The 25,908-nt window shown below is 45.0% G+C and overlaps 1 protein-coding gene across 30 annotated transcripts in view; it reads right to left on the bottom strand.

Annotated features, from left to right (window-relative positions):
• Nucleotides 1-25,908, bottom strand: part of TCF7L2 (transcription factor 7 like 2) — a 205,139-nt gene that overhangs the window by 117,390 nt on the left and 61,841 nt on the right. For 29 of the 30 annotated variants that reach the window (XM_055424623.2, XM_088842330.1, XM_055424621.2 and 26 more), the window contains one exon: nt 8,256-8,357. The exons of the other annotated variant lie outside the window; for it this stretch is intronic. In XM_055424623.2, the coding sequence (XP_055280598.1) occupies nt 8,256-8,357 (102 nt within the window). The remainder of the gene's footprint in view (nt 1-8,255; nt 8,358-25,908) is intronic. 30 annotated transcript variants of the gene reach the window in all.

Below are 25,908 nucleotides of genomic sequence, written 5' to 3'. Positions count from 1 at the left end.
TGGAAGGAGACAGGAAGCTTGGACTTTTAACCACAGACTGTTATGAACCATCTTGGGGTTTACTCCACTCCCTCCCTTTAAAGCACACCTGTTCCAATCCACCACTTCTTCCCCAAAACAAAGATAACTTGGTTGCCTGGTTCTCAATATTAGCTCCTCACAGTGTTCCTTATAAAAAAAATACTAATATTTATGCAGGGCTCATGGGCTTGCTTCATACGCTTAGACAAAACACACACCTTTAAATCGTGGTTCTGTGAAATGGGAAAGTTCTGACTCAGCTGCTGCTAGGATACACATCTTAAGTATTCTAGAAAGTCTGGCTGGGACACAGAGAAATGGACTTATTAAAAGAAAGAGGGAAGTGTATATACAGTGGAGGAAGAGGAGACAGCACAGGGAAAGGCTTCTAGGAAGTCAGCACAGTTCACCCTCACACGGCCTGAAGTTCACCTGCCCCCGGAGCATCCGCCCTCCTTTCCCACAGTGAGTCCTCTGCAGCAGCCACACCCAGAAACCAAGTCCCTCGCCAAGCTCATGGCCCACTCTCCAGTGAAGCTAGCGGGTCTCCCCGAACAAGCCTGCCCTGGCCAGCTGGCGCTCCACCGGGTGCTTCCCGGCGGCACTCTGAACACGGCATTGTGTCCCACTGACCTCTTTCTCAGCACCTCTGGGGTCAGTGGGGTTAAGACCATGGCGTGCTCTGGAGCGAGTCTGCCTTATTTCACAACCTGACTCCCACAGTTGGGCAAATACTTCACCTCCCCGTACTGAGTTCTTTCTCTGTAAAGTGGGGATACTACAATTTCTTAAAAGCACCTGGAACAATGTCTGGCACGAAGGAAACGTCCCAGACTTACTTGCTATCACTGTTATCTCCATTCATCACTGACTCCACTTTCTCTCTCCATCTAGACTAGATTTTCCCCCACACAGCGGGCAATCACGAAATACCTGCAGGATCCATGAACATGAGCCAAGGATTGAATCAATGGTAAACAGAAAAACCAAAAGAAAGACCGATTAGAGCTACTTCTCTAAATTCTGGAGAAGGAAAGCGAGACGTCTCTACCCTTCCATAAATACATTCTGAATAAATGGAAATCTAAATAGATAATCAACACTACTCTCGATGTCAATTTAATCCATTAAATTTGAATTGTAAATTAAGTTTGAATTGCTCCCATTTCATACTGCCACACTGCTCTGTGGGGTCACGAAACCTGGTATTCTTAATCTCTCTGAAAAAACAACTCAGGGAAATCCCCAGTGGTCCAGTGGTTAGGACTTGGAGCTTCCTCTACCACGGCCTAGGTTCAACCTCTGATCCGGGAACTGAGATCCTGCCAGATGTGCAGTGTGGCCAAAACAAAAAAAAATAAATACAACTCACTCAACTGTACTTCAATTTTAAAAGGAGACGTTTTTGCAAAAGGTACGTGAAAGATACCAATAAGTACACAAAAAGATGCTCAACATCCCTAATCAGAGAGATATAAATCAAAACTACAAAGAATTACCTCCTCAAACCTGTTAGAACAGCAGCTGTCAGCAAAAGACAAGAGATAACAAGTTTTGGTTAGAATGCGGGAAAAAAGAATGTGCTATATTGTTAGCAGGAATGTAAATTGGTGCAGCCATAATGGAAAATAGCACGGACAGTCCTCAAAAAAATTAAAACTGGAAATACCATATGATCCAGCAAACCTACTTCTGGGCTTCCCTGGTGGCTCAGCTGGTAAAGAATCCACCTGCAATGCGGAAGACCTGGGTTTGATTCCTGGGTTGGGAAGATCCCCGGGAGAAGGGAATGGTTACCCACTCCAGTATTCTGGCCTGGAGAATTTCATGGACTGCATAGTCCATGAGGTCGCAAAGAGTCAAACACGACTGAGCAACTTTCACTTCACTTCACTTCTGGGTATATATCCAAAAGAAACAAAAACAGGATCTCCAAGAGACATGTGCACTCCCCCGTTCACTGCAGTGTGATTCACAACAGCCAAGATAAGGAAACAAGCTACGTGTCCATCAACAGATGAAGAAAATATATTACATACACCAAGTGGAATAGCATTCAGCCATAAGAAAGAAGGAAATTCTGCCATTTGTGACAACATGGAGGGACCCTGAAGGCATTATGCTAAGAGGAATAAGTCAGACAGAGAAAGACAAGCACTGCATCAGTTCATTCTCTCAGTCGTGTCTGACTCTTTGTGACGCCATGGACTGCAGCACGCCAAGCTTCCCTGTCCATCACCAACTGCTGAAGCTTGTTCATACTCATGTCCATCGAGTCAGTCATGCCAGTCATTCAACCATCTAATCCTCTGTCGTCCCCTTCTCCTCCCACCTTTGATCTTTCCCAGCATCAGGGTCTCTTCCAATGAGTCAGTTCTTCACATCAGGTAGCCAAAGTACTGGAGTTTCAGCTTCAGCATCAGTCCTTACAAATGAATATTCAGGACTGATTTCCTTTAGGATTGACTGGTTGGATCTCCTTGCAATCCAAGGGACTCTCAAGAGTATCTCATGGTATCGCTTACAAGTGAAATCTTAAGAAAAAAACCACAGAGAGCCCACCAGGGACCCAAGGGTTAGGGAAAATGGCGAGATGCTGGTCAAAGAGTACAGACTTCTAGTTATAAAAGGAATAAGTTCTGGAAGCCTAATGTACAGCATGATGATTATAATTAACAATACTATATCATGTACTTGAAAGTTGCTAAAAGACAGTAGATCTTAAATATTCTTACCACAAAAGAGAAATGGTATTTATGTAATGGGATGCAGTTTTAGCAACAGAAATAGTCATTTTACAACATATAAGTGTATCAAATCAGCACACTGTGCATCTCAAATTTATACAACATTATATGTTGATGGTATCTCAGATAAGTTGGAAGAAAAATTTTTTAATTAAAGACAACTCTTCCACCCCAAACCTTCTCCCCACCCAGTATTTCCCATTCAGCGAATGCCATCTCCACCCACCCACCCACCTTTGACCCTCCTTTCTCCCCTCACTGACAGCATCTAATCCAACCTTCAGTTCTACTGACGGCCTCTCCCTCCAAATCTGTCCACTTCACCTTTCCCACCGGCAGCAGCATAACCCAAGCCAAAACCCTCAATGATTTCACAACGGCAGTTGGGATGAAACATCAAATTGTTACTGCATCTTACCCAGGTCACTGTCTCCAAGCCCCATGACCAGCAGCCATCGGAGCTGGCATCCTGCTTCTCTCACAGCCAGCCTCTCTTTTCTTTAGGACCTTCATAGATGTTCTATCTTCTGCCTGGAATATTTTTCTCACCTCCCATCCCTTCTCTCATACCTTCTACCTGGTCAATTCCAACGGATCCTTCGAATCACACGTTAAATGCCACTTTCTCAGGGGACAATCCTGGCCTGTCAATTCTCACCAGCTTCTCAGTGGCCATCCCAGCTCCTTGATCATATACCCTCACAGGCCTGGTAACCCCTCACAGCACCCAACACAGAGCCTCCCACCTAGGCAGGGGCTGCGACAGTTCTGCTGGACCTCAGCGTCCAGGACAGAGCCTCCAACCACATAGCGACTGTCACCAAGCACCCGACCGCACCCTTGGAAGAATACAACCCAAGGAACACAGCAAAACATCCGTGTGCACTTAACGACGAAGAGGGTGCTCTCCAAGTAATTGGTTGCCGTTAACTGCAACTCAGTACCCCCGCACCCCATTCCCAAATTCTTCAGAAACAACAATGAAAGACTCAGCACGCCCTCTGAGCTGAAAATGCTCAACTCAAACAGCAGACACCCTGTCTGAAGCCCTACCATCAGGCTATGTTTCATAAGAGCGTTCCCGCTCTCTTTCAGCATTTAAGCAATAACAACAACAAAATAAAAGAAGTACACGCTCCAGTCTGGCAGGCTCTGCTCTTTGGGATTCAGGCAGCTTTCTCATTCCACATCTCCATGCTCATTACACAACAAAACACATAAGACCCAGAACCGCTAGAAATACACCCCAAGGTAAAAACTCCACGTCTACTTCAAAAGGAAACCCCCAAGACACAATGGTAGGAACTTCTGAAGCCTTTTGCCATTTTGTAAGATACATACTATACCAAAATACCACCATTTGGGTACAGAATCTTTTTTTGCTGGGTACAAAGGAAGTTAAATGAAAGTCTTTGTATAGCAAAGACACCTGCGGTGGTGTCCAGAGAGGGACTTCTCATAGGGGCCCTTCGGGTGGGTTGGCCAAGACTCAAACACCACTAGGCACAGCCCAGCTGCCTGGCACTCATTTTGGAAGAAGGAATTTAAAAAAGAGCAGAGAATTAAAAATATAACCACCAAAGAGAAAGATACAGGAGCAAGTTCTACAAATTAGAAAATGGGGAGGCTGAGGAAAGGAGAGGATCCTGGCTCTTGTGACTTTAGAAAATTCATGAATTTCTGTGGGAGTAGGAAGAAGAGAAATCCAAGGGAGAGGGAGAGAGAGATAGATCTGTTGTATAAATTCCTATTTTTTGGACAGTCAAAAAAAAAATTAAAAACCATCACCCTTGGGGAATCATTTCTACTCTATTTTGAGCATAGAGTAGGAGCCATCAGATTATAATAAACAAGATGCTATATCAGTTACAGAAACTAAACTTTGGGGGGCTTGCTTCTTCACATAAACATTATTTGATCAACTGAACTCTTAACACTTGTTAAGAACATTCATTCTACACATCCTTTTTTTTTTTTTACAATGTGGTAACCCACATACCTGGAGAAGGCCGTGGCAACCCACTCTAGTACCCGTGCCTGGAAAATCCCATGGAAGGAGGAGCCTGGTAGGCTGCAGTCCATGGGGTCGCTACGAGTCGGACACGACTGAGCTACTTCACTTTCACTTTTCACTTTCACGCACTGGAGAAGGAAATGGCAACCCACTCCAGTGTTCTTGTCTGGAGAATCCCAGGGACGGGGGAGCCTGGTGGGCTGCCATCTGTGGGGTCGCACAGAGTCGGACACGACTGAAGCGACTTAGCAGCAGCAGCAGCAACCCACATACCACATGAGAAAAAATCCAATCAGATTAAAATATGCCAAAAAAACGATTTAAATTCCCATCTGAAAATTCTACCCCCAAGAGTACTACGGCAAGTTATTTTCCTAGCAACCTGTGATAGCTCTAGTCCCTAAAGATTACTAACAAACGCTGAATGAACACTTCTCTAGTTTCAAAATAAAAACATTAGAAATAATTATGAAACAGCCTGGCGCCAAAATTACAATAAATCCAAATTTCGGAGAAATTAGGAAGCAATCCTCAGACAAGTATTTTGAAATAGGTCTGATGAAACCTTGTGATCTGACAAACTTTTATTCAAGAGAAAGAAAAACAAGAAAGTAAGGAAGAGCCCAGTGTCTGGAGAAAAGTTAGCCGTTCATCAGAGAATCTGAAGGAGAACCAGAGTCTCCTGGCCAATGCTGAGTTATACAAAGACCCAGATGATACATCAGCCACAATCCAGAATGCTCTCTGTATAAATACAGACACACCGTACCTGCCAAGCTGGTTTGGGCTGACACACTGCCCTGCGTTCAATGAAAAGGTGATCATAAGTTTATACTACCAAGGTACATGACTCCTCAATCCCCCAAAACTATACATGACCCAGAGGTCAACAACTTCCAGAGTTTCTTCCCCCTACCTTTCCATTCTCCTTCTACTAACTTCCTCCCCACCCCCAATACCTCTTCCTCCTCAGTCCTGGTGTCGGGTGAAGACTGCAGAAATGCAGTGACAGAGCTGACTCATAAACTAAAGACCATTCCAAGGCCACGAGCATTAAGTATTTCATTTGGCTTCCTTTTTGCCCAAGTTCATGGCTTTTCTCCTCTCTCTACCTCCCAAAGCCCACTCTTCACCACCAACCCACTGTATAACCTCTATGCAGTGTCACCTCTAGGCCCCCAGGAGCAGAGAACAGAAGATCGGATTACAGCTGCCAGCTGCGGCTTCTATCAACAAGGGTCTCCCTCAGAAGGGTGGGGTGGGCTCCAAAGTGATTGCTATGATCAACATGCCTCCTAAGCCACAGCAAAGGAAAAAGAAACCCAAGTCCCTTCACTGCACCCCTCGCCAAAATCCACATTGGTTCTGCAAAAATGTTTTTACCAGCTCCCTGGATTGTTAACTTGTACACGTGAAAACAAAGTGCCTAGGGCCTAAGTTGTGGCAACTGCTCCTATGGGATCTGGAGAATCAGAGGGAAGGAGGGCAATCATTGACCTCTCTCCCAAGGGACAGACTCCACTCCTGCACGGGGGTAACACATGGACCTCCAGGTCACACCCACCAGGGGGCTGCGGCCCCTCTGGACCACTTCTAAGAAATGTGTCTTCTCTCCAGACTCAAAGAGAGAAACACCACCAAGAGATTTTAAAGATAGCGTCCCTTTCCTACACTTCCCGCCCCACCCCCAAAAAGAAATGGGTGAGTTCTGCCCAGCACTTCCAAAAGCAGAAGAATAAATTTCAAACCTAGACCCCCATTGGGAAATTAAGAGAGGCAGGAAGAGTGAAACAGACTGGCTTCCTCACTGTACCCTCAAGGACTTGTAAAACAATCTCTGTGTATTGTTAAAATATGTTTCTTTTTTTTTCACGGCATTCATTTTTCTGGGAGAAACCTGCCTGAGAACCCCAAGCCAACAACTTCTTTATGCCTATGACACTGTCTTTGACAGTGAGCCAATTTAGAGTAAGCAAAACAGAACAAGTCACAGAGTTACTTTTGACTCCCTTAGGAGGGAACAGTCCACTAGGCCCCAAAAAGAGAGCTGAGAACTGGGCCCAGTTCCCACTCTGGCCGCTAACACAGCGTGTGACGTTGGGCAATTCACTTAAGGCATCTCTGGACCCGTTTCCTTTTCTGAGAGCAGGTAGGACCTAGCTGATCTAAGGTTACTTCCAGCCCTGAAATCTCAGGATTTTAAGAGTGTGTGTGATTATGAGCAACTGTTTTATTGAGGGACTGGAGGAAGGAGGAAGCTTCTGGGAAATGTCAACCTTCTTTCTACGTGCCTCATTTATAATATAAGAATTAGTAAGTCCTTTTCACAAACGATGACTCAAAGAAGTGGTTTCACAAAAATCAACTATTTTGTGAGATATACACACATACATATATATATATTTAATATTCACATAACAGAGGCAAAACTCATTTAAATAATATATGCTCAATTATAACAAGCTACAAAATAAGGAGGCAGTTAGCCTGAAATTTGACACAACGTATCTTAAGATTTTTCTACTTAAGAAAATTATTTTGCCATTTTTAGAAATTAAAAGTAACACAGAGGCAAAATATATTAATGGATAACATTTTGTGATACTTAAATAAAATATACATGAATTGTTTCATGCTTTGCATAATTCTACCTGTCATGAATTCATTATAAAAATATATCTTCCATTAATTATTTCAAAAGTATGAAGTCCAGCTCATGATAGGAATATATAGAAGAAAATATTTTAATAAGGCTGAGTTATCTTCTCAAGAGGTTAATTTATAAACTCCATTTTCAGAGTCTACAAAATCCTGAGAAAGCGCATTAAAAATATATGGAGACACATACTTTATGTTGTAGTCTCTTAGCAGTACAAACAAATGTTTTCTGTGTTAAACCCACACACTTTCAAAGCCATGGATGTACACATTAAATTTAATTTAAGCCTTTCCAAGATCATTTGTACTCTACGTTTCCAATCAATCAGCCCAGATGAAATCTTTCTGATGTTAGTCTAGATTATTCCTTTCCAATAATTAGGATAAATTGGTGAGTGTGTTGGGGGTAGGGGATGAGGGGAAAGTCTCAAATTCAGGATTTCCCTTTCGAGTTTCCTAATTCTCTGCTCTGCACCTCACCTCCCCTTAATGACATTTCTTTTAGCTGTTTTAACACCATTTCCAATCTTCCCCACACCATGGTGATTATGCCCTATTAACTGGAACCCACAAAGCTAGATTCTAACCCAATACTAGATGAAAAGGGTAGTGGGAACATTTCTAGATAGATACCAATCATTAAGGTCCAATAGCAAAAAAACAAGTGCCTTCTAGATACAAAGCATATCCAAGAATATGCCCCCAAAGAACTGTTTTTAACAAAAGAGAAACTGATAAACAAGGTCTGTTATCAACAAAAGAACATTTTATCTCCCCACAATAAAAGAGGCAAACATCTCTGTAAGGTCACTTACAACGATGTGGGCTGGTGACGGAGAGCGAGCATCCTTGAGGGCTTGTCTGCTCTGGAGGGTCCCCGCCTGGACATCAAGCAGTGGCCATTTCATCTGAAGATACTGGAGATAGCAAACAAAATGAACATGGAAAATGAATTTAGAAAAGAAATGCGAAACAGCTACGCCAAGAGTCTTAGGATACATAACACACAGATCAGAAACTGCAAAACTTAAAAATGTGCAAATAAAGACACCAAAAAACACGAAAGCAAGCAAATCAGGGGAACAGCGACAATAGAAAAGTCATGCAACACTGACAGGCTCTTCCTTGGAGTTCATGTTCAACAGGTACATGCGTGGAGCATCGATATTATGAGCAACTAGTTTTGTCTTTGTATTCAAACGACACGGCCTCAGATAAAATGATATCATGGATACTACCTCATTTGGAGAAGACCAGTGGGTGAGGGGAGAGGGACGAAGAGAAAGGAGGCCTCTCTTCTAAAGAAATAAAGCCAATGAAGTCTCAAGCCATGGATACCCCACTCAGTCCTTTAGTTGCGTGCAACTCTTTGCAACCCCATGGACTGTGTAGCCTTCCAGGCTCTTCTGCCCATGGAATGGAATTTTCTAGGCACGAATACTGGTGTGGGGTGCCACTTCCTACTCCAACGGATCTTCCCGACCAAGGGATCGAACCCAAGCCTCTTATGTCTCCTACATGGGGAGGCAGGTGCTTTACTACTAGCATCACCTGCGAAGCCAACAGACGTGCCCAAGGAGACCATCGATTCCAGATCTGCTCTTTCAATAACCTTCGTTTCTAAAATGCCGTCCTCCTTCACCTTCAAGAAAGCTGAGTATGTATGTGCAGCTGTTCTTTACTAGAAGTTACTCGAGTAAGGTGAGCATTGAATTCCTCACCCAATTCCAAAGCTGGTAAAACAAAAAGTATTTCTCCATTAAGAGATGTACAGACAGGGCGCAATGCAATTTCTACATTTACAAAAGGTCAAAGAAATTCTTAAATAACACACGTCTTACCACATAGAGAAAAACAAAGGTATACACCAAATGGGCCCTTCTCTATCCTTCTCTGAGATAGAAAATGAATACATGACATTAGAGCAAGAGCGCTGCTTCTGTCCAAAGTGACACCTCACCTTTCAGAGAACAATCACTTCATCCAGCCCCGCATCATGCATGTGGGGGAACCTGAAGGGAGGCAGCCTGTCTAGTCACAGAGATATTTAACACACATGTAAGCAACTTGCAGGCATCTGACTTTTGTTGGTGACTTTACATCAGTTTCACTTCACAAACTAGCAAAACTTAAAGACACAATGCTAAAATTTTTAACGAGGACATCAGCACTAGCCTTTGTACCTCCAAAGGTCAACTGGTGAAGGCACCATCTTGATCTTTCCAGAGGCTAGTTTTATTACTAATTCTATAGAAACTTTTACTTGAGGAACACAGATTAAAACTTGTCTCATGCACAGACTTCCTGAGAAGCATCATGTGTTTCCTCAGAGAGCCTAGGCACATATGAGGGGGCCAACTCACCACAGGTAAGTCAGGACAGAACGTAGCGAGGCTCTGACAGGGACTCGGGGAAGGTGGCCAGGGAATGCCAGGAGAGAAGGTGCATTTCTGAGGAAAGAGACTGAGGTGAGGAGGTCTTGTCAAGTCAGAAGGACTCGGACAGGAAGAAAAAGGGACAGCAAAGGGAAGTCCAGAAAGAAAGAAGGGTTTGCTCCACTCCCACGTGGGATGTTAAAGCCAAAACTATCCACGAGCTTTTCCATGGGTTCCTCAAATACATGACTGTTCCAGCAAATTAAAACCAAATTTGGTGATTCCTAAAGCTGCAAGACCGAACCCAGGAGCTACCTGCCAAACTGAGTTGTCATTTACCCAGCCTAGATCTAGACAGAGCTGGAGCAACTTCTGCCACTTCAGATCTTTCACCTAGAAGCCTCCTGTGGTGAGGAAATTTGCTTACTAGTTCTGGTAACTCACTACAAGACCTTCCAGTTTCTCATCTATAACTGAAGTTGTCAGCTGTGCAGAAAGTGGGTGAGGGGCTGTCCCAAGCACCAAGGAACTTCTAGGATTCTGGGCCCCCAGACAGGAAATGTCAGCAGACACATCCCGCCCAGTGACCCTTTTAATTAAACCGTTTCCAAACATTTGTCCGGAAGCAACATCATCCCAAATTAAGAGCCACTGCAGTAAATGTTTCCATGGTCTCCCTCAGCCCTATAACCCGAGCCAGCGGGCTATGGGAGTCTCTTCTGCCTGGTCTCACCCTTACTTCTTCCCATTCTCACTTGCCACATAAATATATGGGGCTCATTGGTCAAAACCACTCAATAGAGTCATTTCCTTGAGGCCAACCAAAATGGACATCCGCCAACACTCACCTCTTCATCACATAAAAGCCTGTGAAGAAAAATGCCAAGCCAAGTCGCCACACACCTCCACCTCCCTCTGCCCTCAGTTGAGAGGGTTGGATTCACAGATGAGTTTTTGGCCATCTGCAAAAACTGATCTGATTGTATCCAAATACCAGTTCCCCAGGTTGAGGAAATTTAGGCTTTGTTGGAGGTGACAGGCCAGCCCTAAGGACCCCACCCAAGAATGATCATACCCATAATGCAATATTAATGCGGAGACTTATAATTCTTACTTTACATAAAAGCTTCATTGTGTGCCACATCCAATCTCCGCAGGCTACCTGCACCACATATTTTTATGAGCCTACATTTCAGCGCTCCGAGCCTACAATACACATAATTTTCAATTATGTTAGGGCAGCCCAGGATCACTGCCTATATAACATTACTGGTTGGAGGAAATGAGACTCGGCCCTGCTGCCCAGAGAGAGCTAACCAGATCCAGATGGTGGGGAAGACAGCCCGGGTCCCACCAACTCAAGCCACTCTGCAGTGACAGCCCCAACCTCTCCATCCCGCTGTAACTCGATCCCACAGTATGGCTGGGTCCCCACGAGGCTGTGCCCATCCCCTGGGCCTTGACTGGCACTCAGGCTGACAAGGTTCCTTTTGGGGAAACTAAGTATTAAGCCAGGAGTTTTTAAAGGAAGTTATTAACCTCTTGCAAAAGTGATGGGTTTCCCAGATTCCTTCATCTTCTGCAATTGGTCCTTATTAATAGGGAAAATAAATAAATAAAGGGAAAAAAAAGGAAATTAGGTACTATTATAGCCTCGAGGAAAATCTTTTCCTTCCTGGAGACATGAAGCAGCAGGAAATTCTATTCTGTTGGGTCCTAAAGGAAGACCTGAAGGGGGAGTCATCTCGGACTGACGGAAGGGCTGGATCGCCACGCCACGTTTTCCCAACAGTTCAACTTCGGTTTTATATCCTTTTGGGGAAGGGAAAAGAAAGTTCCCACCATACCACTATAAAAACAACACTGGGCTCCAGGCTCCCTTCCTTTTGGGCTGCTCAACGTGGAAATTATGAATTGCCTACAAAAACATTAAACTTTTCAACAAACTGCAATCAAACGGGGCTGTGGGAATTCCTGCATTGAAAACTGTTGAAATGGAGTCTACTCGACTTTCATTTTGTAAAAATAAATAAATAAGTAAATAGGGCCATCTTGGCTTAAGCATTTCATCCTTTGTTTAATAATAATGTTCTGGTCATGGCCCATTAGGGTTTCCCGCCTGCCTCCCCCCATCACATTTTATGACATATCTCAGGGAGCTTAAGTTAAGCTTTGGACCTGTGGGCAAAGTCCTGAATATGTATACACACACCACCAATGGCCTGAAAGGAATCAAGGTGGTTTAAAGCCTTGTTGAATTGTCAGCAAAAAAAGAAAAGAAAAAGGTACACAGCTCTAATTTCTCCTCCTCCACCCTCCCCAATAAAAAAGGAAAAGCAAAGGCAAATAGGGAAGGTCTTTGAAATCAAAAGCTACCTCCAGTATCTATGTTCCTGGTGATGAGTACGTACTCAAGTGGGCCTGATAGGATCTGCTTCCAAAAAGGCATCCCCATCCCCATGAGTCCCAATTCCATGACAAGGATGGCTAGGAGAGGCTACTTTCATCACTCCCTTCCACTGATGGACGGGCACATGAAGACCACCCCTTATTTGTTCAAGGCAAGGTTGGCAAACTTCTTCTGTAAAGGAGTGGGTCTGTGTGCATGCACACACTCAGGCGTGTCCAGCTCTTTGCAACCCCCTGGACTGTAGCCCACCAGGCTCTTCCCAGGCAAGAGTACTGGAGTGGGTGGCCATTTCCTTCTCCAGGGGATCTTCCTGACCCAGGGATCGAACCTGGGTCACTTACGTCTCTGGCATTAGCAGGCGGATTCTTTACCACTGCACCACCTGGGAAGCCCTCTCCTATAAAGGGCCTGATGGTAAATATCTTAAACTTTGTAGCTAGACTCTGCTGTTGTAACACAAAAGCCACTACAGGCAATAATACATGTATGTGTTACATCATGGCTGTGTTCCAACAAAGCTTTGTTTACAGATGCCGACATGTGAACGTACTGTGATTTTCCTAGGTCAGGAAATATTATTCTCCTTTTGATTTTTTTCAACCATTTAAAAATAATGAAAACTGTTCTCAGCTCACAGGCTGTACAAAAGCAGGTGACGACAGCTTTCTCCCATAGGCTGCAGTTTGCCATCCCTAGCTTAGGGGCTGAGTGTGCAGATACCTGAATCATGTCAGATGGAACACATTCCTTCACTGGGTCTTAAAGGCAGACATGCACACACCACCACATAGAAAAGCACATTCAGTGGCCCAAAGGCAACGCTGTGGATGAAGCGTCGCTGGCAGACTCAAGTTGGAGGGGAAAAAGCTTGGAAAAGCATCTGAGCTCTCTGGCTGTGACTCCCAGTCACAAGGTCCAACCACTAGACCACAGTCTCAACGGGAAGAACCATCCCTCCTTCCAAAATGGAACTCTGAAAACCCCTGAGCAATTCTGACTGGAAAAGGTCCACGTGTCCAGATGTTCTCGCCCAGTTCCCAGGAGACCCTGGCGACGCATCACATGTCAGGAGTCACCACATAAGAGCACAGGGCAGAAATCCCGCAGGTCAGGGTGACGTGCCCTGGCAGCTTTGGGATCAACTCTCGAGGTTCAGATGCTCCTTTCCTGCAGATCTTCCATGCATCACCACGGTGGAATTGAGCCCCCGCTGTACCAACCCCATCTGCCACCAAAAGACAGCATCAGTCCCTGGCTCGGGCAAAACGCAGGGTTCAGCATGGGAAAGGGGCACCGTGAACCTGGACAGATTGTTCAATGGAGATGAAGCCAGTCTCTCTTCGGAAAACAGTCCTTCCCATAGAAGGACTATCACCCAGAAAGGGGCTTGATTTTTACATTTTGAAGTCCTTGCTCCCCTCTCCTGGCCCGATATGCATTCTTTACCTAAATACAAAAATCAACCACAACAAAACAGCCTCTTCAATCCAAGCCTTTTCTCAGTAGGGGTGCTTTTTCCTAGGAAAATCCATTTTACAAGAATTCAGATTAATTGGCAACCATCCTCATGGCAAACTTGGACTGCGAGGTCTTCCTCACTCACTAGTGCCAGAGTGCTGTGCAGGTTGTGTTTCTTATAAAATGGAAAGTCAATACTCTGCCTAAACAGCTCACACTGAGAGCACTGCCAGCCATAGCCTATGACGAACAAGTTCACTCATCCTTCCTCGCCTTTGAGGTAACCTGCTTCCACCTACGCCCTGCAGGCTCATCAGGGACCAGGCCAACTCTACAATAAAACTTTGCTCTAGAAGGGATAAAACATGATTATGTTCTCATCAATGAACTTTACAAAAGAAAGGCTGGTGGCTCAGATGGTAAAGAGTCTGCCTGCAATGCAGGAGACCCAGGTTCAGTTCCTGGGTCAGGAAGATCCCCTGGAGAGGAAATGGCAACCCACTCCAGTATTCTTGCCTGGAGAAATCCATGGACAGAGGAGCCTGGCAGGCTACAGCCCATGGGGTTGCAAAGAGTCGGACACAACTGAACACCAGAAGCCACTCATCCTAAGAGGCAAACAGGAAAACAGTGAGACAAAGAAAGTCAAATATTAATGCTGATGGCACAGACACACTTCTCCAGGAGCTCGTGTTGTGAGAATCACCCCTAACACACATCCACAAAATTAGGTCTGTTAAGGAACAGGCTCGGCTGTCACTCCCTAAACCTATTTCATTTCTCAAAACTGGAAGATGGAAAATCCAGCCATCTTCTCTCAATAAGCAATTTTGGCCTGGGGATCACGAAACCCCAATTTATCCAGCATGGTTAAAATATATGAATCTGTGATTAATTTCATACTCTAGCCCACCCTCTGAATCATATCGGTACCAACAGGTTTCCAAAAGTCAACAGTGATCATATATTCCTAACAGTGGGAACGATGTGAGACTAGTTCAGAAGGCTTCAAATCCTGCAGGATCCTCGAGAGCCACCATTATAAAACTGGTCTGCTTAATGATGCAGATGCAGAGGGTATAGGAGATTAGGCTGTTCTGTCCTAGGTTAAAAAAAAGTCTAAGAATTTCTTCTTTTGAAAATCCACAGAGAACCTAAGATAGAGGTTCTATTTAAAGAGGCATCATTTGCCTATGAAGCATAAAAGCACAGAAGAAAATTCAGGAACACGTGATTTCTACTGGTTGGGAATTAACCTAAGTGAGTATATACTATAGTTACCTAGGAAAAGAAAACCAAAGATCTCAGAAGGCTGGGTATATTCTGAATTTGGAAAAGGAAAAAAGCTAAAAAAAGTTCAATAAGAAGATTGACTTCCTTTTTCCTTTTTTTCTCCCCTTACCTTTCTCAATGACATGGACATAAAGGAACTTTGAAATGTTTCCCTTAAAGTCACAGCCCCATTTCTCAACATAAAAACAATATGGGGGAAAGGGCCAGGGGGTGGGGAGGGAAAGAGTGATCAAGGCATTTGAGCAAAACAATTTAATAGCTCTAGTTCTGTGAGCTGGTTGTTATATTTTTTTTAAATTGAAGTATAGCTGATTTCACAAGGTTGCGTTAGTTTCTGGTATACAGCAAAGGGATTCAGTTATATACGTGTGTGTGTGAATATATATACATACTTTCTCAGATTCTTTCCCATTATAGTTTATTGTAAGATACTGAATATAGTTCCCTGTGCTATATAGTAAATCCTTGTTGCTTATCTATTCTATATATAGTGGTGTATATCTGCGCATCCCAAACTCCTAATTTATCCCTTTCCCCCCTTCCCCTTTGGTAACCATAAATTTGTTTTCTATGTCTGTGAGTCTATTTCTGTCTCATAAATAGGTTCATTTGTATCATTTTTCTAGATTCCATAAACAAGTGATATCATATGATATCTGTCTTTCTCTGACTCACTTCACTTAGTATGATAATCCCTAGGCAGATAAGACTCTTTAAATAAAATCCTTACTGTTAAAAATTTTGCTCCTAATCATAATAACTAAAGGGTCCATATTAATAGTATCACTTCACATTCAGAGAGTATTCAGAGTTCATAACCACACTCGTAACAATCCTTTGAAATAAATGATCAGGAAGTTACAACCAACATTTGACAAGGAGGGTACAAGGGCCAGCAGAGCAGCCCCGGCCTGCCCAAGGTGCCTAGGTCAACTGTTAGCGTTGCAGTGCACAGGGTTCCAGGTCACCAAGATGTTTCAACCACATCCTGACCTATCTTTCAACTCCCCTCTACCTTCCTTGGGTTTCTTATCACCTGTGAGGCATCCTCACCTCAACTCTAACCAGGGATCAGTGTCCCAAAGGGTACACAGCTAAGGGAACGTCTCACAGTGTCCCCAAAGGGATAAACGAACCTCCACCATTTACCATCTTTCTACTCCCCCATAGGTCACTGGGCAAACGTTCAACTATATTCCTCCAAGGCCACCAAAAAATTATTTCTACAAGAGTTCCTGAGGACACAGTCAGTCATGGAGAAACAAAGCTAAACAAGCAAATAAATAACAAAGAAACAAACAAAATCCCATAACCAAAACTTGGGATTGCCTGCTTTGAACCTCTCCAACTATTCAACTTAGGACCTAAGATATTTTTGCACTTAGCAACAGTGGTTTTGCAAAGAGGTTATGGGTGAGCGGCTCATGGAAGTACAAGCAGCTCATGGAAGCACAAGGCTGTCACCAGGACCTTCTTCTCAAACCCAGATGGGCCCCTGAGGCTGGGGCGAGGCCTCCCTTCTACTCTCCAGAAAAAGTCAATCTGAAAATTATGACTGTGTGCTCCTAGGAGTCACACATTGGAATAAAGAGTCTGGAAACCTACTTTCCAGACCCAGCTCTGCTGCTAGTTGGGCCATCATTCCAATTTCATCTTCTTCACTGGGCAACCTCTTCCCCACTCTCAGCCCAAGTCTACAGCAGGAAATTGAGTAACACGACCCCCAAAATCCCTTCTGCTCTAACACGTGGATTTCTACAGCATTCACAAAGCACATGCTCAGTGTACAATGTGGACTACATATTCTAAGGCCTAGAAAAGCTGTCTAAGACCCAGCCAATGAAACAAAAACCTAATGAGTGGTACAAGGATGAACACAGGAAAGGTAAGTAGAAACATCATGAAAAAATATTTAGTTCTTGATAGTGACGTGGTCCCTGGTTCGTAAACCATGCTGGTTTGTTTAGAAACTTTTCTCCTGACCCACTCCAGACCTGCTTAATCAAACCATCTGGGAGGGGACTCAGGGGTCTGTATTTTCATTTTCCCAACTTGCCAAGTGACTCTGGTGATCAGTCATTAGCATAAATTACCAGTGCTGTACAGTGTTGATAAAGAGCTTGCTAAGCGTATGCAGATTCCACCTTCCTTTCCAAAGACTCTTTTAAACATCTAAAATGATTGTCACTACATCCTTTTTAAGCGGTCAAAGCAGATAATCTCCAAATCCATTTTAAAAGAAAGTGAGGTAGGGAGAAATTAAGTGACTTCATCATGCATGTACTAGGGATTCTGAACCAGAATGTAATGTCTGGGTATTTTCAGGCCAGAACTCAAAATGAGACTTGAGTAGAATGGTCAATGGGTGACCAGGGGAGGGCATAGTGGGGGAAAAGGGTACAGCCCCCACTTCTACACAGAGACCAGCAGGAAACCAGCCTCAGAGAGATAGGGTATCACTCTGTCAGGACCAAAGTCCCCACCAAGACTGTCTGTGTTATAGTCTTCAACCAGCTTCAAGACTGAGTTCCCTACGAAAAAGCTATGGGTTCCAAGAAATGTCAGCCCTGCTATAAGTATTCAAGTCTCTGAGCCATGGGATCAGAGGACATGAAGCCACTGGAAAAACATGAGAGGAGAAGCCCTGGTCCTCAGACTCCAGGTCGCCCCGTCTTCAGCATGACGACAGGCAGCTCATTCCCCACAGCCTCCAGATGGTGGCTGACAAACAACAAAGGCTCGCATGTTGATGGAGGGACCTCACACTGAGAGAAAATCTAGAGACGACCTACCTTTAGACAGAGAAACATTTACAGTCTTCTCGATTGCAAGTCACCACATTTTTCATTACTCTTTCTTATAAAAAGGCCAAGTAGTCCTGTTGATTGGAATGTCCCGGTTACCGCCTGCTCCCTTACAAGCACGAGGTGGATGCAGGCACAAGACCAGGAAAATAAGCTGGAAGTCCCATACTTGGATCCAAAGCAGATCACAGTCCAAGTACGGGCATCAGGAGAACTCAGAATATGGAGCACATTGAGATAAAAAAGGCTGCACCAAGCCTCTGCTGATGGATGGATAGGTAAAACGTGATACATCCAAGCAATGGACTATTACTTGGCAACAAAAAGGGATAAATACTGACTCATGCAAGCCACTCCAGTACTGTCGCCTAGAAAATCCCATGGATGGAGCAGCCTGGTAGGCTGCAGTCTGTGGGGTCGCTAAGGGTCGGACACGACTGAGCGACTTCACTTTCACACACTGGAGAAGGAAATGGCAACCCACTCCAGTGTTCTTGCCTGGAGAATCCCAGGGACGGGGGAGCCTGGTGGGCTTCCGTCTATGGGGTCACACAGAGTCGGACACGACTGAAGTGACTTAGCAGTAGCAGCATGCTACAACATGGATGAACCTTGAAAACATGCTAACTTAAAGAAGGCAGACAAAAAATGTCACATATGGTATGATTCCTCCTATATGAACTATCTATAATAGTCAAATCCATAGGGACAGAGAGTAAATTAGTGACTGTCAGGCAGTACAGGTATACAGGTTAAGGGTGTGGCTGCTAATGGGTACAGAGTTTCTTTTCAGGGCTATGAGAATGTTCTGAAAATAGTGATGACATTGGCACAGTCTTGTGAATATACTAAAACCCACTCAACTGTATACTTTAAATGAGTAAATTTTACAGTATATGAATTAGATCTCAATTTTTCTAATTACCAAAAAAAAAAAAAATGTACCAAGTCACTTGACAGTTTTCACATTCATTTCAGAGACAAGCGGGGCAGGAGAAAACAGACACATTTACACAGACTCCACCCATAATACCTAAGAATGAACTGAAAAACAGGTGAACCTATTCTTTGAAAAAACAAAAATCGTATCTTTCGAAGTTCCGTGGGACTCACAATTTCCAAATGTGATTTTGCTTGGTGTCAAACCCTTGAGGAGGGACTGTTACAATGGCAGGTTAATAAGAATAAGACTCCGTGAGAGCTGTATCACCCTGAATTAGAACAGCCTGGGAGAGAAGAACAGAACTATGTGCTGTTTCAAGGCTTGTGGCCAAAATCAAACAGAGCAGGGCAGTTGAGTCAACAAAACCACAGGGAGTTCAGAGACCTGAATCCTGCCGTCCATCCTCCGCTATTCCCAATGAGGCAGGTCACTGAGGCTCCACACCTCAGTTTCTTCATCTCAAAAATGGGCATGGAACTGCCTGCCTAAAATCTCCTGACAGACTTCCTCATCAGCTTTCTTCCTCACCAGCTTTCAGAACTCAAAGGATTAATGGTGTAAATCAAGTAAAAGAGTTAATATAAAATTCAAGAGAGTTAAGATTCATTATTTTTCCCCCTACCTGCACCAGGGATTTAAAAGTCAGAAGTTACAGGTCTACCATGGAAACTGTTAAGAGACATAGCCATCAGATGACCCTTGAGAGGTAGGAAGCCAGAGAGGAACAGGGTCTTGGTGACCTGGAAGGGGTATTTTAAATGCATGCATGATCCGATCACAGCAGATATTAAAATGAAGAACGCTGAAAAATTCCTTCCTTTCTCCCTGGCCCAGAGCTGTCAAAACTTGGGTTTTTCTGATTAGGGCCTTCTCCCTATAATTCCACATTTCTTGACCAAGAGAACATCGAAAGTCCTGGCAACCAATAAGCAACCAATTAAGGTGCTTTGGTCAAGTTCACGCAGGAACCAAACGCAAGACTGACCTCCGCTCCCATCCTCAAACTCCAACGGAAACCCTGAAGCAGCCTGCGTTTCCTTGTTATTTTTTTCCCCTCTCTTGTCACATTTGAAAGAGGTCAGTGGCTCCAGCAAGGTCCCCCTGTCCGAATTTTTACTGTCCAATTCTAGCTGTGACAAGCATGTGGAGATGCTTCGTAACGCGACACCCAGGAAGCCGAAAGGTCAAGCAGCGGCGCTGGTTCGTTTTGCCAGGGGAGGAACGAACCCCCGAGCCAGGGCGGAAGATTTAGTGAGGCTGACCTTCTGGAAGGCCCCCCGACCCCCCTGCACACAAGTCTTGCTGCCTCAGCCAGAAGCGGCCTGCCACTCAAGTATCATCTTGCTGTAACAAATTACTCCTAACCCAGGATTACGGCTCTTTCCAGATCCCTCCTAGAGAGCAAGGAAATAAACATTCTCTCCCAGGACTCAGCCCCAGTTGTCTCTCCTGTTGGTAATCCCCGTCTCTACGAGCTGCTCCTACAAGCCCGCGTCTGGGAGGTCTGCGAGACCACTGCGGCCCGCTCCCCTTTCAGACACCGGCTGAATGTCTCAATTGTCCGCCTGGCGCGGCGCACGATGAAGGCAGGCTTCTGTCCGGAGGAGCCTCGCACAATAGCTCCCTTTGCCCACACGCTTCTCGCTGCCGGCGGGCTCCGCTGGCCGGAGCCCCGCCGCTCAGGGACGTGCACACCCCACACTGCTCCCCTCACCTCCTCGCGGGGAGAAGCGAGCGCAGGTCGCCCTCCAGCCACCCAGCCCAGCCCCGCAGCATCCCGCCCCGGGGACGGCATCCCACTGGGCCGGGGGGAGGTTCAGTACGGGGTGGGGGAGAAAGATCCAGAAGGAAGAGGCAGGCGAGGAGGCTTCGGGCGGGAGAAACTGTCCCGATCCCAGCCGTGGCTTCCTCTAATAAACCACCGGGAGGTATTCTGAGGGCAGTCACCTCATTCGGGGAAGGAAATACAGTTGTCCGCTTCCCGCGGGACACCAGGACAATCCAGCCACTCAGGACACGGCGGGTTGTTGTGTGTTTTTAATTGTATACAGAGAAAGACCAGAACATGCCAAGAGGCAGAGCGAGCAGAACAATGGATGTTATAATCAAAGTGGGCGATTGGAAGAGACAGGATCTCAGGGTGGTTTGACAGGGACTTTCTCCCTGGAGAGACATAAGGGTTGACACACTCTGAGCTGGGAGAGAAACTTTCCAAAATAACCCAGAGGCACTGGAGGGACAGACATACCTCCATCAAAACTTCATACAACAGAGAAAGGTAAGTGCCATATGATACCATTTCTATGTGGAATATTAAAAAAAAAAAAAAAAGACACAAATGTACTTATCCACCAAACAGAAAGACTTTGAAAACAAACTTAATGGTTACCAAAGGAGAAAGGCAGGAGGAGAGATAAATTAGGAGTTTGGGATTAACATATACACACTGCTGAATATAAAAATAGAGCATCAACAAGAACCTACTGTATATAGCACAGGAAACTCTACTCAGTATTCCATAATAATCTATATGGGAAAAGAACCTGAAAAAGAATTGATATGTAAACCTGTAACCGAATCACTCTGCCATACACCTGAAACTAACACAACACTGTAAATCAATGATAAGATAAAAACTAAATTTTAAAAACAATCCAGACAACAAAACAAATTCTTGTTCCAAAAAAAGGAACACAAGGTAAAGAAATGGAGTTAGGTGACACAAGTCATTCTGAATTGAGCGCCACCTTCACGCTCCCACGTGTAAGCCTAAGCCAACCACCTCCCCTTGCTCAACAGGGCCACTGTGCGTCTCTAAACCAACTTGTTCTTTGCTTTTGTGGTTTTAGGCTTTAAAAGAACTTGGCTGGGGAAGGAGCAGTAACGATCTAAGCTAACCACTTAGCTCATTAGTATGTCATCTGGACAGGCAAAATCAATTCCAACAGCATCAAGTTTGGTTATTCCCTCCCCTAAAGGTCTGCACTATTAATAGCAAGAAAGTTTCCCAGGCTTCAGTTTATTTGTAATCCCAACCAGCCCTGACCACAGAACCTGGCCATCTCCACTTTGAGAGCTCCCAGAAATCTGGGAGAAGAAACTTCAGGTCTCAGTCTTTGACAGCAGTGCAAAGATGTGGGAGGTTGCTGAACTTAAGAGATTTCAGGTCAAAGAGGGCTTCATCTCCAAAAAAGGGCAGGGCAGTCAAGGCGGGGAACTAAGCGCTGTCTCTCTACCCATCTAACAGCGTCTGTGTGCTCTCTTCTAGCCTGAGCTGACCCTAGGGACAGAGCTCACCACTCTTTCTCCCCATTGTGGAGTCAGCTGACAGAAGCTTCTAGAAGAAGCAGTTTGGTTCAAAACAAACCTAAAACCTCACTAACTCAGACGAGCAGAGCTGGAATGCCTGATTTCAAATCCATGATCTGCAGCTTAGTACTTTTAGGATCTTGGACAAATGGCTTCACCTCTCTCAGCTTCCCAACCCCTGCCTGCAAAGTGAGGATAATAACATGGGAACATCAAGAGGACCTCCCTCTTAGGCTGGGTATGAGTGGTCGTGCACCACTGTAAACTACACCTTCCTGATGTATGTGATAGAAGGCCAATGGGGTTTGAGTTCATGGAGCGAGCAATCTCACTGCAGGGAGTAAAAGAGAAGCAGGAGTTCCGTGCAATAAGTGCAGGAAGTCAACAGAGAGGCTGGTTGCGTTGGGAGCCTGATGAACAGACCAGCTGATAATGACACGCCATTACTGTCCACACGCAAATGGGAAAAAAAGAAAGAAATTATTCATTCGAGTATTTAAAATATATCCCTCTTCCTGCTTTTATGTACCCTGGCAAAGGGCTTTGCCTTGAGAATTCCACAGAGCTGTCTCAATGACCGACGCCCAAATGAGGGGAAGCCAAGTTCACGAGGCCCCGCTGAGTGTCTCCTCAGGTACACGTGACACGGTCATCCACCTGAAAGGCCTACGCGAGTCCACCCTACGCGCTCTGCAGACACGGGGTGACTCAGTGAATCACACGCTGCCACAATTGAAGAGGAAAACACGGATCCAGCAAACTCTCTCGAGTGACAGTCCACACCACGCCTTTAATGTCAAAGGACCCCAGGAGCCTTGTTCTTGCCTCCACTAAGTCTCCTTGCTCCCTTTCTCTGGGCCACTGAGCCCCCCCGCCCCGGCTGCATAGAATCTACTACTGGGAGGACTTAGAGCAGCAAAACAGGGGTCATGGGGGCTGCATGCACTCAAACCAAGTTCCTCGATCACATCCAGAAGCAGCTCAGACTCGGGTTCAACCCCCAGCTCTGTAACTCTGTTCAAGTCACCAGAGTATGCACAGAGTGCCCAATATGGGCCAAGTGCTGACACTCAAAGAAAATTTGAGTTCTTTAAAAAAAGAAATCGAAGCAAACCATCTAAGTAGGGTGAGCTCGGGCAAATCATGTCACTACTCTAAGCGTTAGTTTTCTCAACTGTAAAATGGGAATATACACAAAAGCCATCTCCCAAGTTCTTGTGAGGATCAAATGCTTGGCACAGTGCCTGGCGTATGGCACATGCTTAGTAAATGCTATTATATCATTAGCAAGCAATAATATTGCTATTAACATGATCAGTATCAACAGAATAAAACCCCTGGAGCTATTGCACAATTCTAAACCATCCAAAAAAGTAAATCCTCAGATACTATCTTAAGCTCAAAGGGAAATGAACACTTAGCTCGAAGTAAAGCAAAGTGACTAAAAACACCCCTAGTTAACCAGCCTCACCTCTCCAGATTATTTCCACCCCCATCCTTCAATTCATTCACTCCCAGCCTTCTGGTCAAGTGGAATTTTCCTGTTACCGTGGTTGGTCTTCTGCATGTCTGGTCTCCAACCGGGTATACCAAAGCTCAGCTGCAAGCCTGGTGTTCTAAGCCACTGCATCTCTTCCCTCTAACTGACCCTCAGACTTAAAGAGAGTTCTTAAATGTCTGCAACCCCAGCAGAATTCTGATTCTTCCCTTTCATGCTCTGCAAACAGCAGACACATAAGGCACAAGCTGGCCCACAGAACAGGGGGCTGCAATGCACTAGGTCACACCTAGCAGTTGCTGCTCCAGGGCTATCAAGAAACCACACGAAAGCATCATCCGAAAGAGGTTTTACAGTGTGCATATGAAAGAAAAAATGACAAAGAAAAAAAAAAAATCTCAAAAAACCCCCAAAAAACCTATCGCTTTTCTCCCAGGCCAAATCTTGATTTTTTTTTTCCCTCCTCTATCTTTCTTTGGAGATGTCAATAAGATTTACCACCTCGTTTGTTAAAAATATTGCCTAAAGAAGGGGTACACCGTGGGGAAAGGGAAATTTGAAGACCTTCCTGGTGCCTCTGGCTCACCACAGTCGGGCAGAAAAACAAGATCAGCCATGGGCACCCTGGTTCAGTCCAAAGACCAGAGTGGATTTCCTCCTGAGCTGACCATGTACTTTGAGAATGGTCAGCGCAAAAGTTCAGGCTGTAAACGAGCCAAGTGAGATACGAAGATGACCAGAACAAACACACGGGGAATTAAGTTTCAGGAGCAGTTTATAAAGAGTGGGAAGTGGAACCAGTTCTGGTGCAGGAATGCCAGTAGTAATAAGTGTTCAGGTGCTCAGCTGTGTCCAGCTCTTTGCGGTCCCAGGGACTGTAGCCTGCCAGGCTCCTTTGTCCATGGGATTATCCAGAAAGAATAACAGAGGGGGTTGCCATTTCCTACTTGAGGGGATCTTCCCACCCAGGGATTGAACCCACGTCTTTTGCGTCTATTGCATTGGGAGGCGGATTCTTAACACTAGTGTCACCCGCGAAGCCCAAGGGAATCCCAAACCACCACTCAGCCCCTCAGAGACTTTGGGCAGGACACCTAACCCCTCTGAGCTCCAGTGTTCCCATCTATAAAATGGGAGGTAAAACAGCTCTTCCGATCAGAGATGCTGTCAAATCAGGACTTCATGTGGTGGCACCAGGGATTAAGTGCTCGAGAAACAAATGCCAGCTCCATGACCATGATTGTTACTATGAAGCAGACGTTCGTCACATTTGGGGATTCTGGCAATACTTCAGGAATGCTTTTTTCCCTCTTATCATCCAACACTACTTCGTCATCAGAAATTCACTCTCTGAGAGGTAGAAATAAACAGGGAAGATGTGTGATAGGAAAAATGAAAAGAAAGCAGTAAGTCAGGAGAAATCATCTCCCGTTTGTGTTCCTACTACAGGAAATGCCCTCCGTCAAGTCCTTTACCCAGTTTTTCAGATAAGTTTTCAGGAAACCGAGCTGGGAGAGCCCAGGCAACCAGCCCAAGGTCACAGGATTTGGAAGTGAGGGTCAGGAGCGCAGGAAACATGTGTGTGTCTCTCTGTGCCCCTGTGCCAAGCGCGCACGATCTCTTTAAGCCTCATTTAACATTTGACAAATATTTATTGATGCCGGAGCTGGGCATTACGCTGGGTGCCAGAGACAGAAGACAAAGATCCACAGGGCCTGAAAGTAAGTGACCTGGGTGTAAAATCCTAGCTCTTACCCAACCTGCTGTGTGAAGATGAATAGAGATTTCAGCTCCCCTGACCCCCAGTTACTGCAAAATAATTTCCCTCATCCACCTCCCTCATGGGGTGAATGTCAAGATTCCCCTAAACCAGTATCTAGCTGCCTGGCAGTTTCTAGCTGAGCTTCAGGATTCAATCAAGACTGGTTCCCTGGGATGTATGCGTGGATGCTCAACAGGGAGGGGATGTGTGCATACTTATAGCTGATTCACTCTGTTGTACAGCAGAAACCAACCCAACCTTGTAAAGCAATTATCCTCTAATTAAAAATAAATTTAAAAATAGAATAAAAAGATTAGCTCCCTTCCTTCTTTCCCCACAATCCCCTCCCGTCTCCCCAGACAAGCCCTGGTTAATATATACTGTAAAATAAAGATAATAGTAAGGTATCTATAAAGCACTTAGACTGTAAAGTATCATATCAAATGCTTTAAAAGCAATATTGTTATTAGAGGAATGGACCGGCCCTGCATCCACTGGCCTCACTGACACAGTGAACTTGCTATTCGCAGAGTTGCAGCAAAGCACCTTCCCATCAGGTGAAGCCAAGCCAGTCCTCCAGCCCTGGAGGGGGGAGGAGGGAGGAGGGAGAGGGAGG

This window comes from Moschus berezovskii, chromosome 12 (genome assembly GCF_049115385.1).
Source record: "Moschus berezovskii isolate FMDL1 chromosome 12, NW_MosBer_1.0, whole genome shotgun sequence".
NCBI classification, from domain to species: domain Eukaryota; kingdom Metazoa; phylum Chordata; class Mammalia; order Artiodactyla; family Moschidae; genus Moschus; species Moschus berezovskii.
The sequence above is the reverse complement of the archived record's forward strand: the minus strand, read 5'-3'. Positions and strand labels throughout refer to the sequence as shown.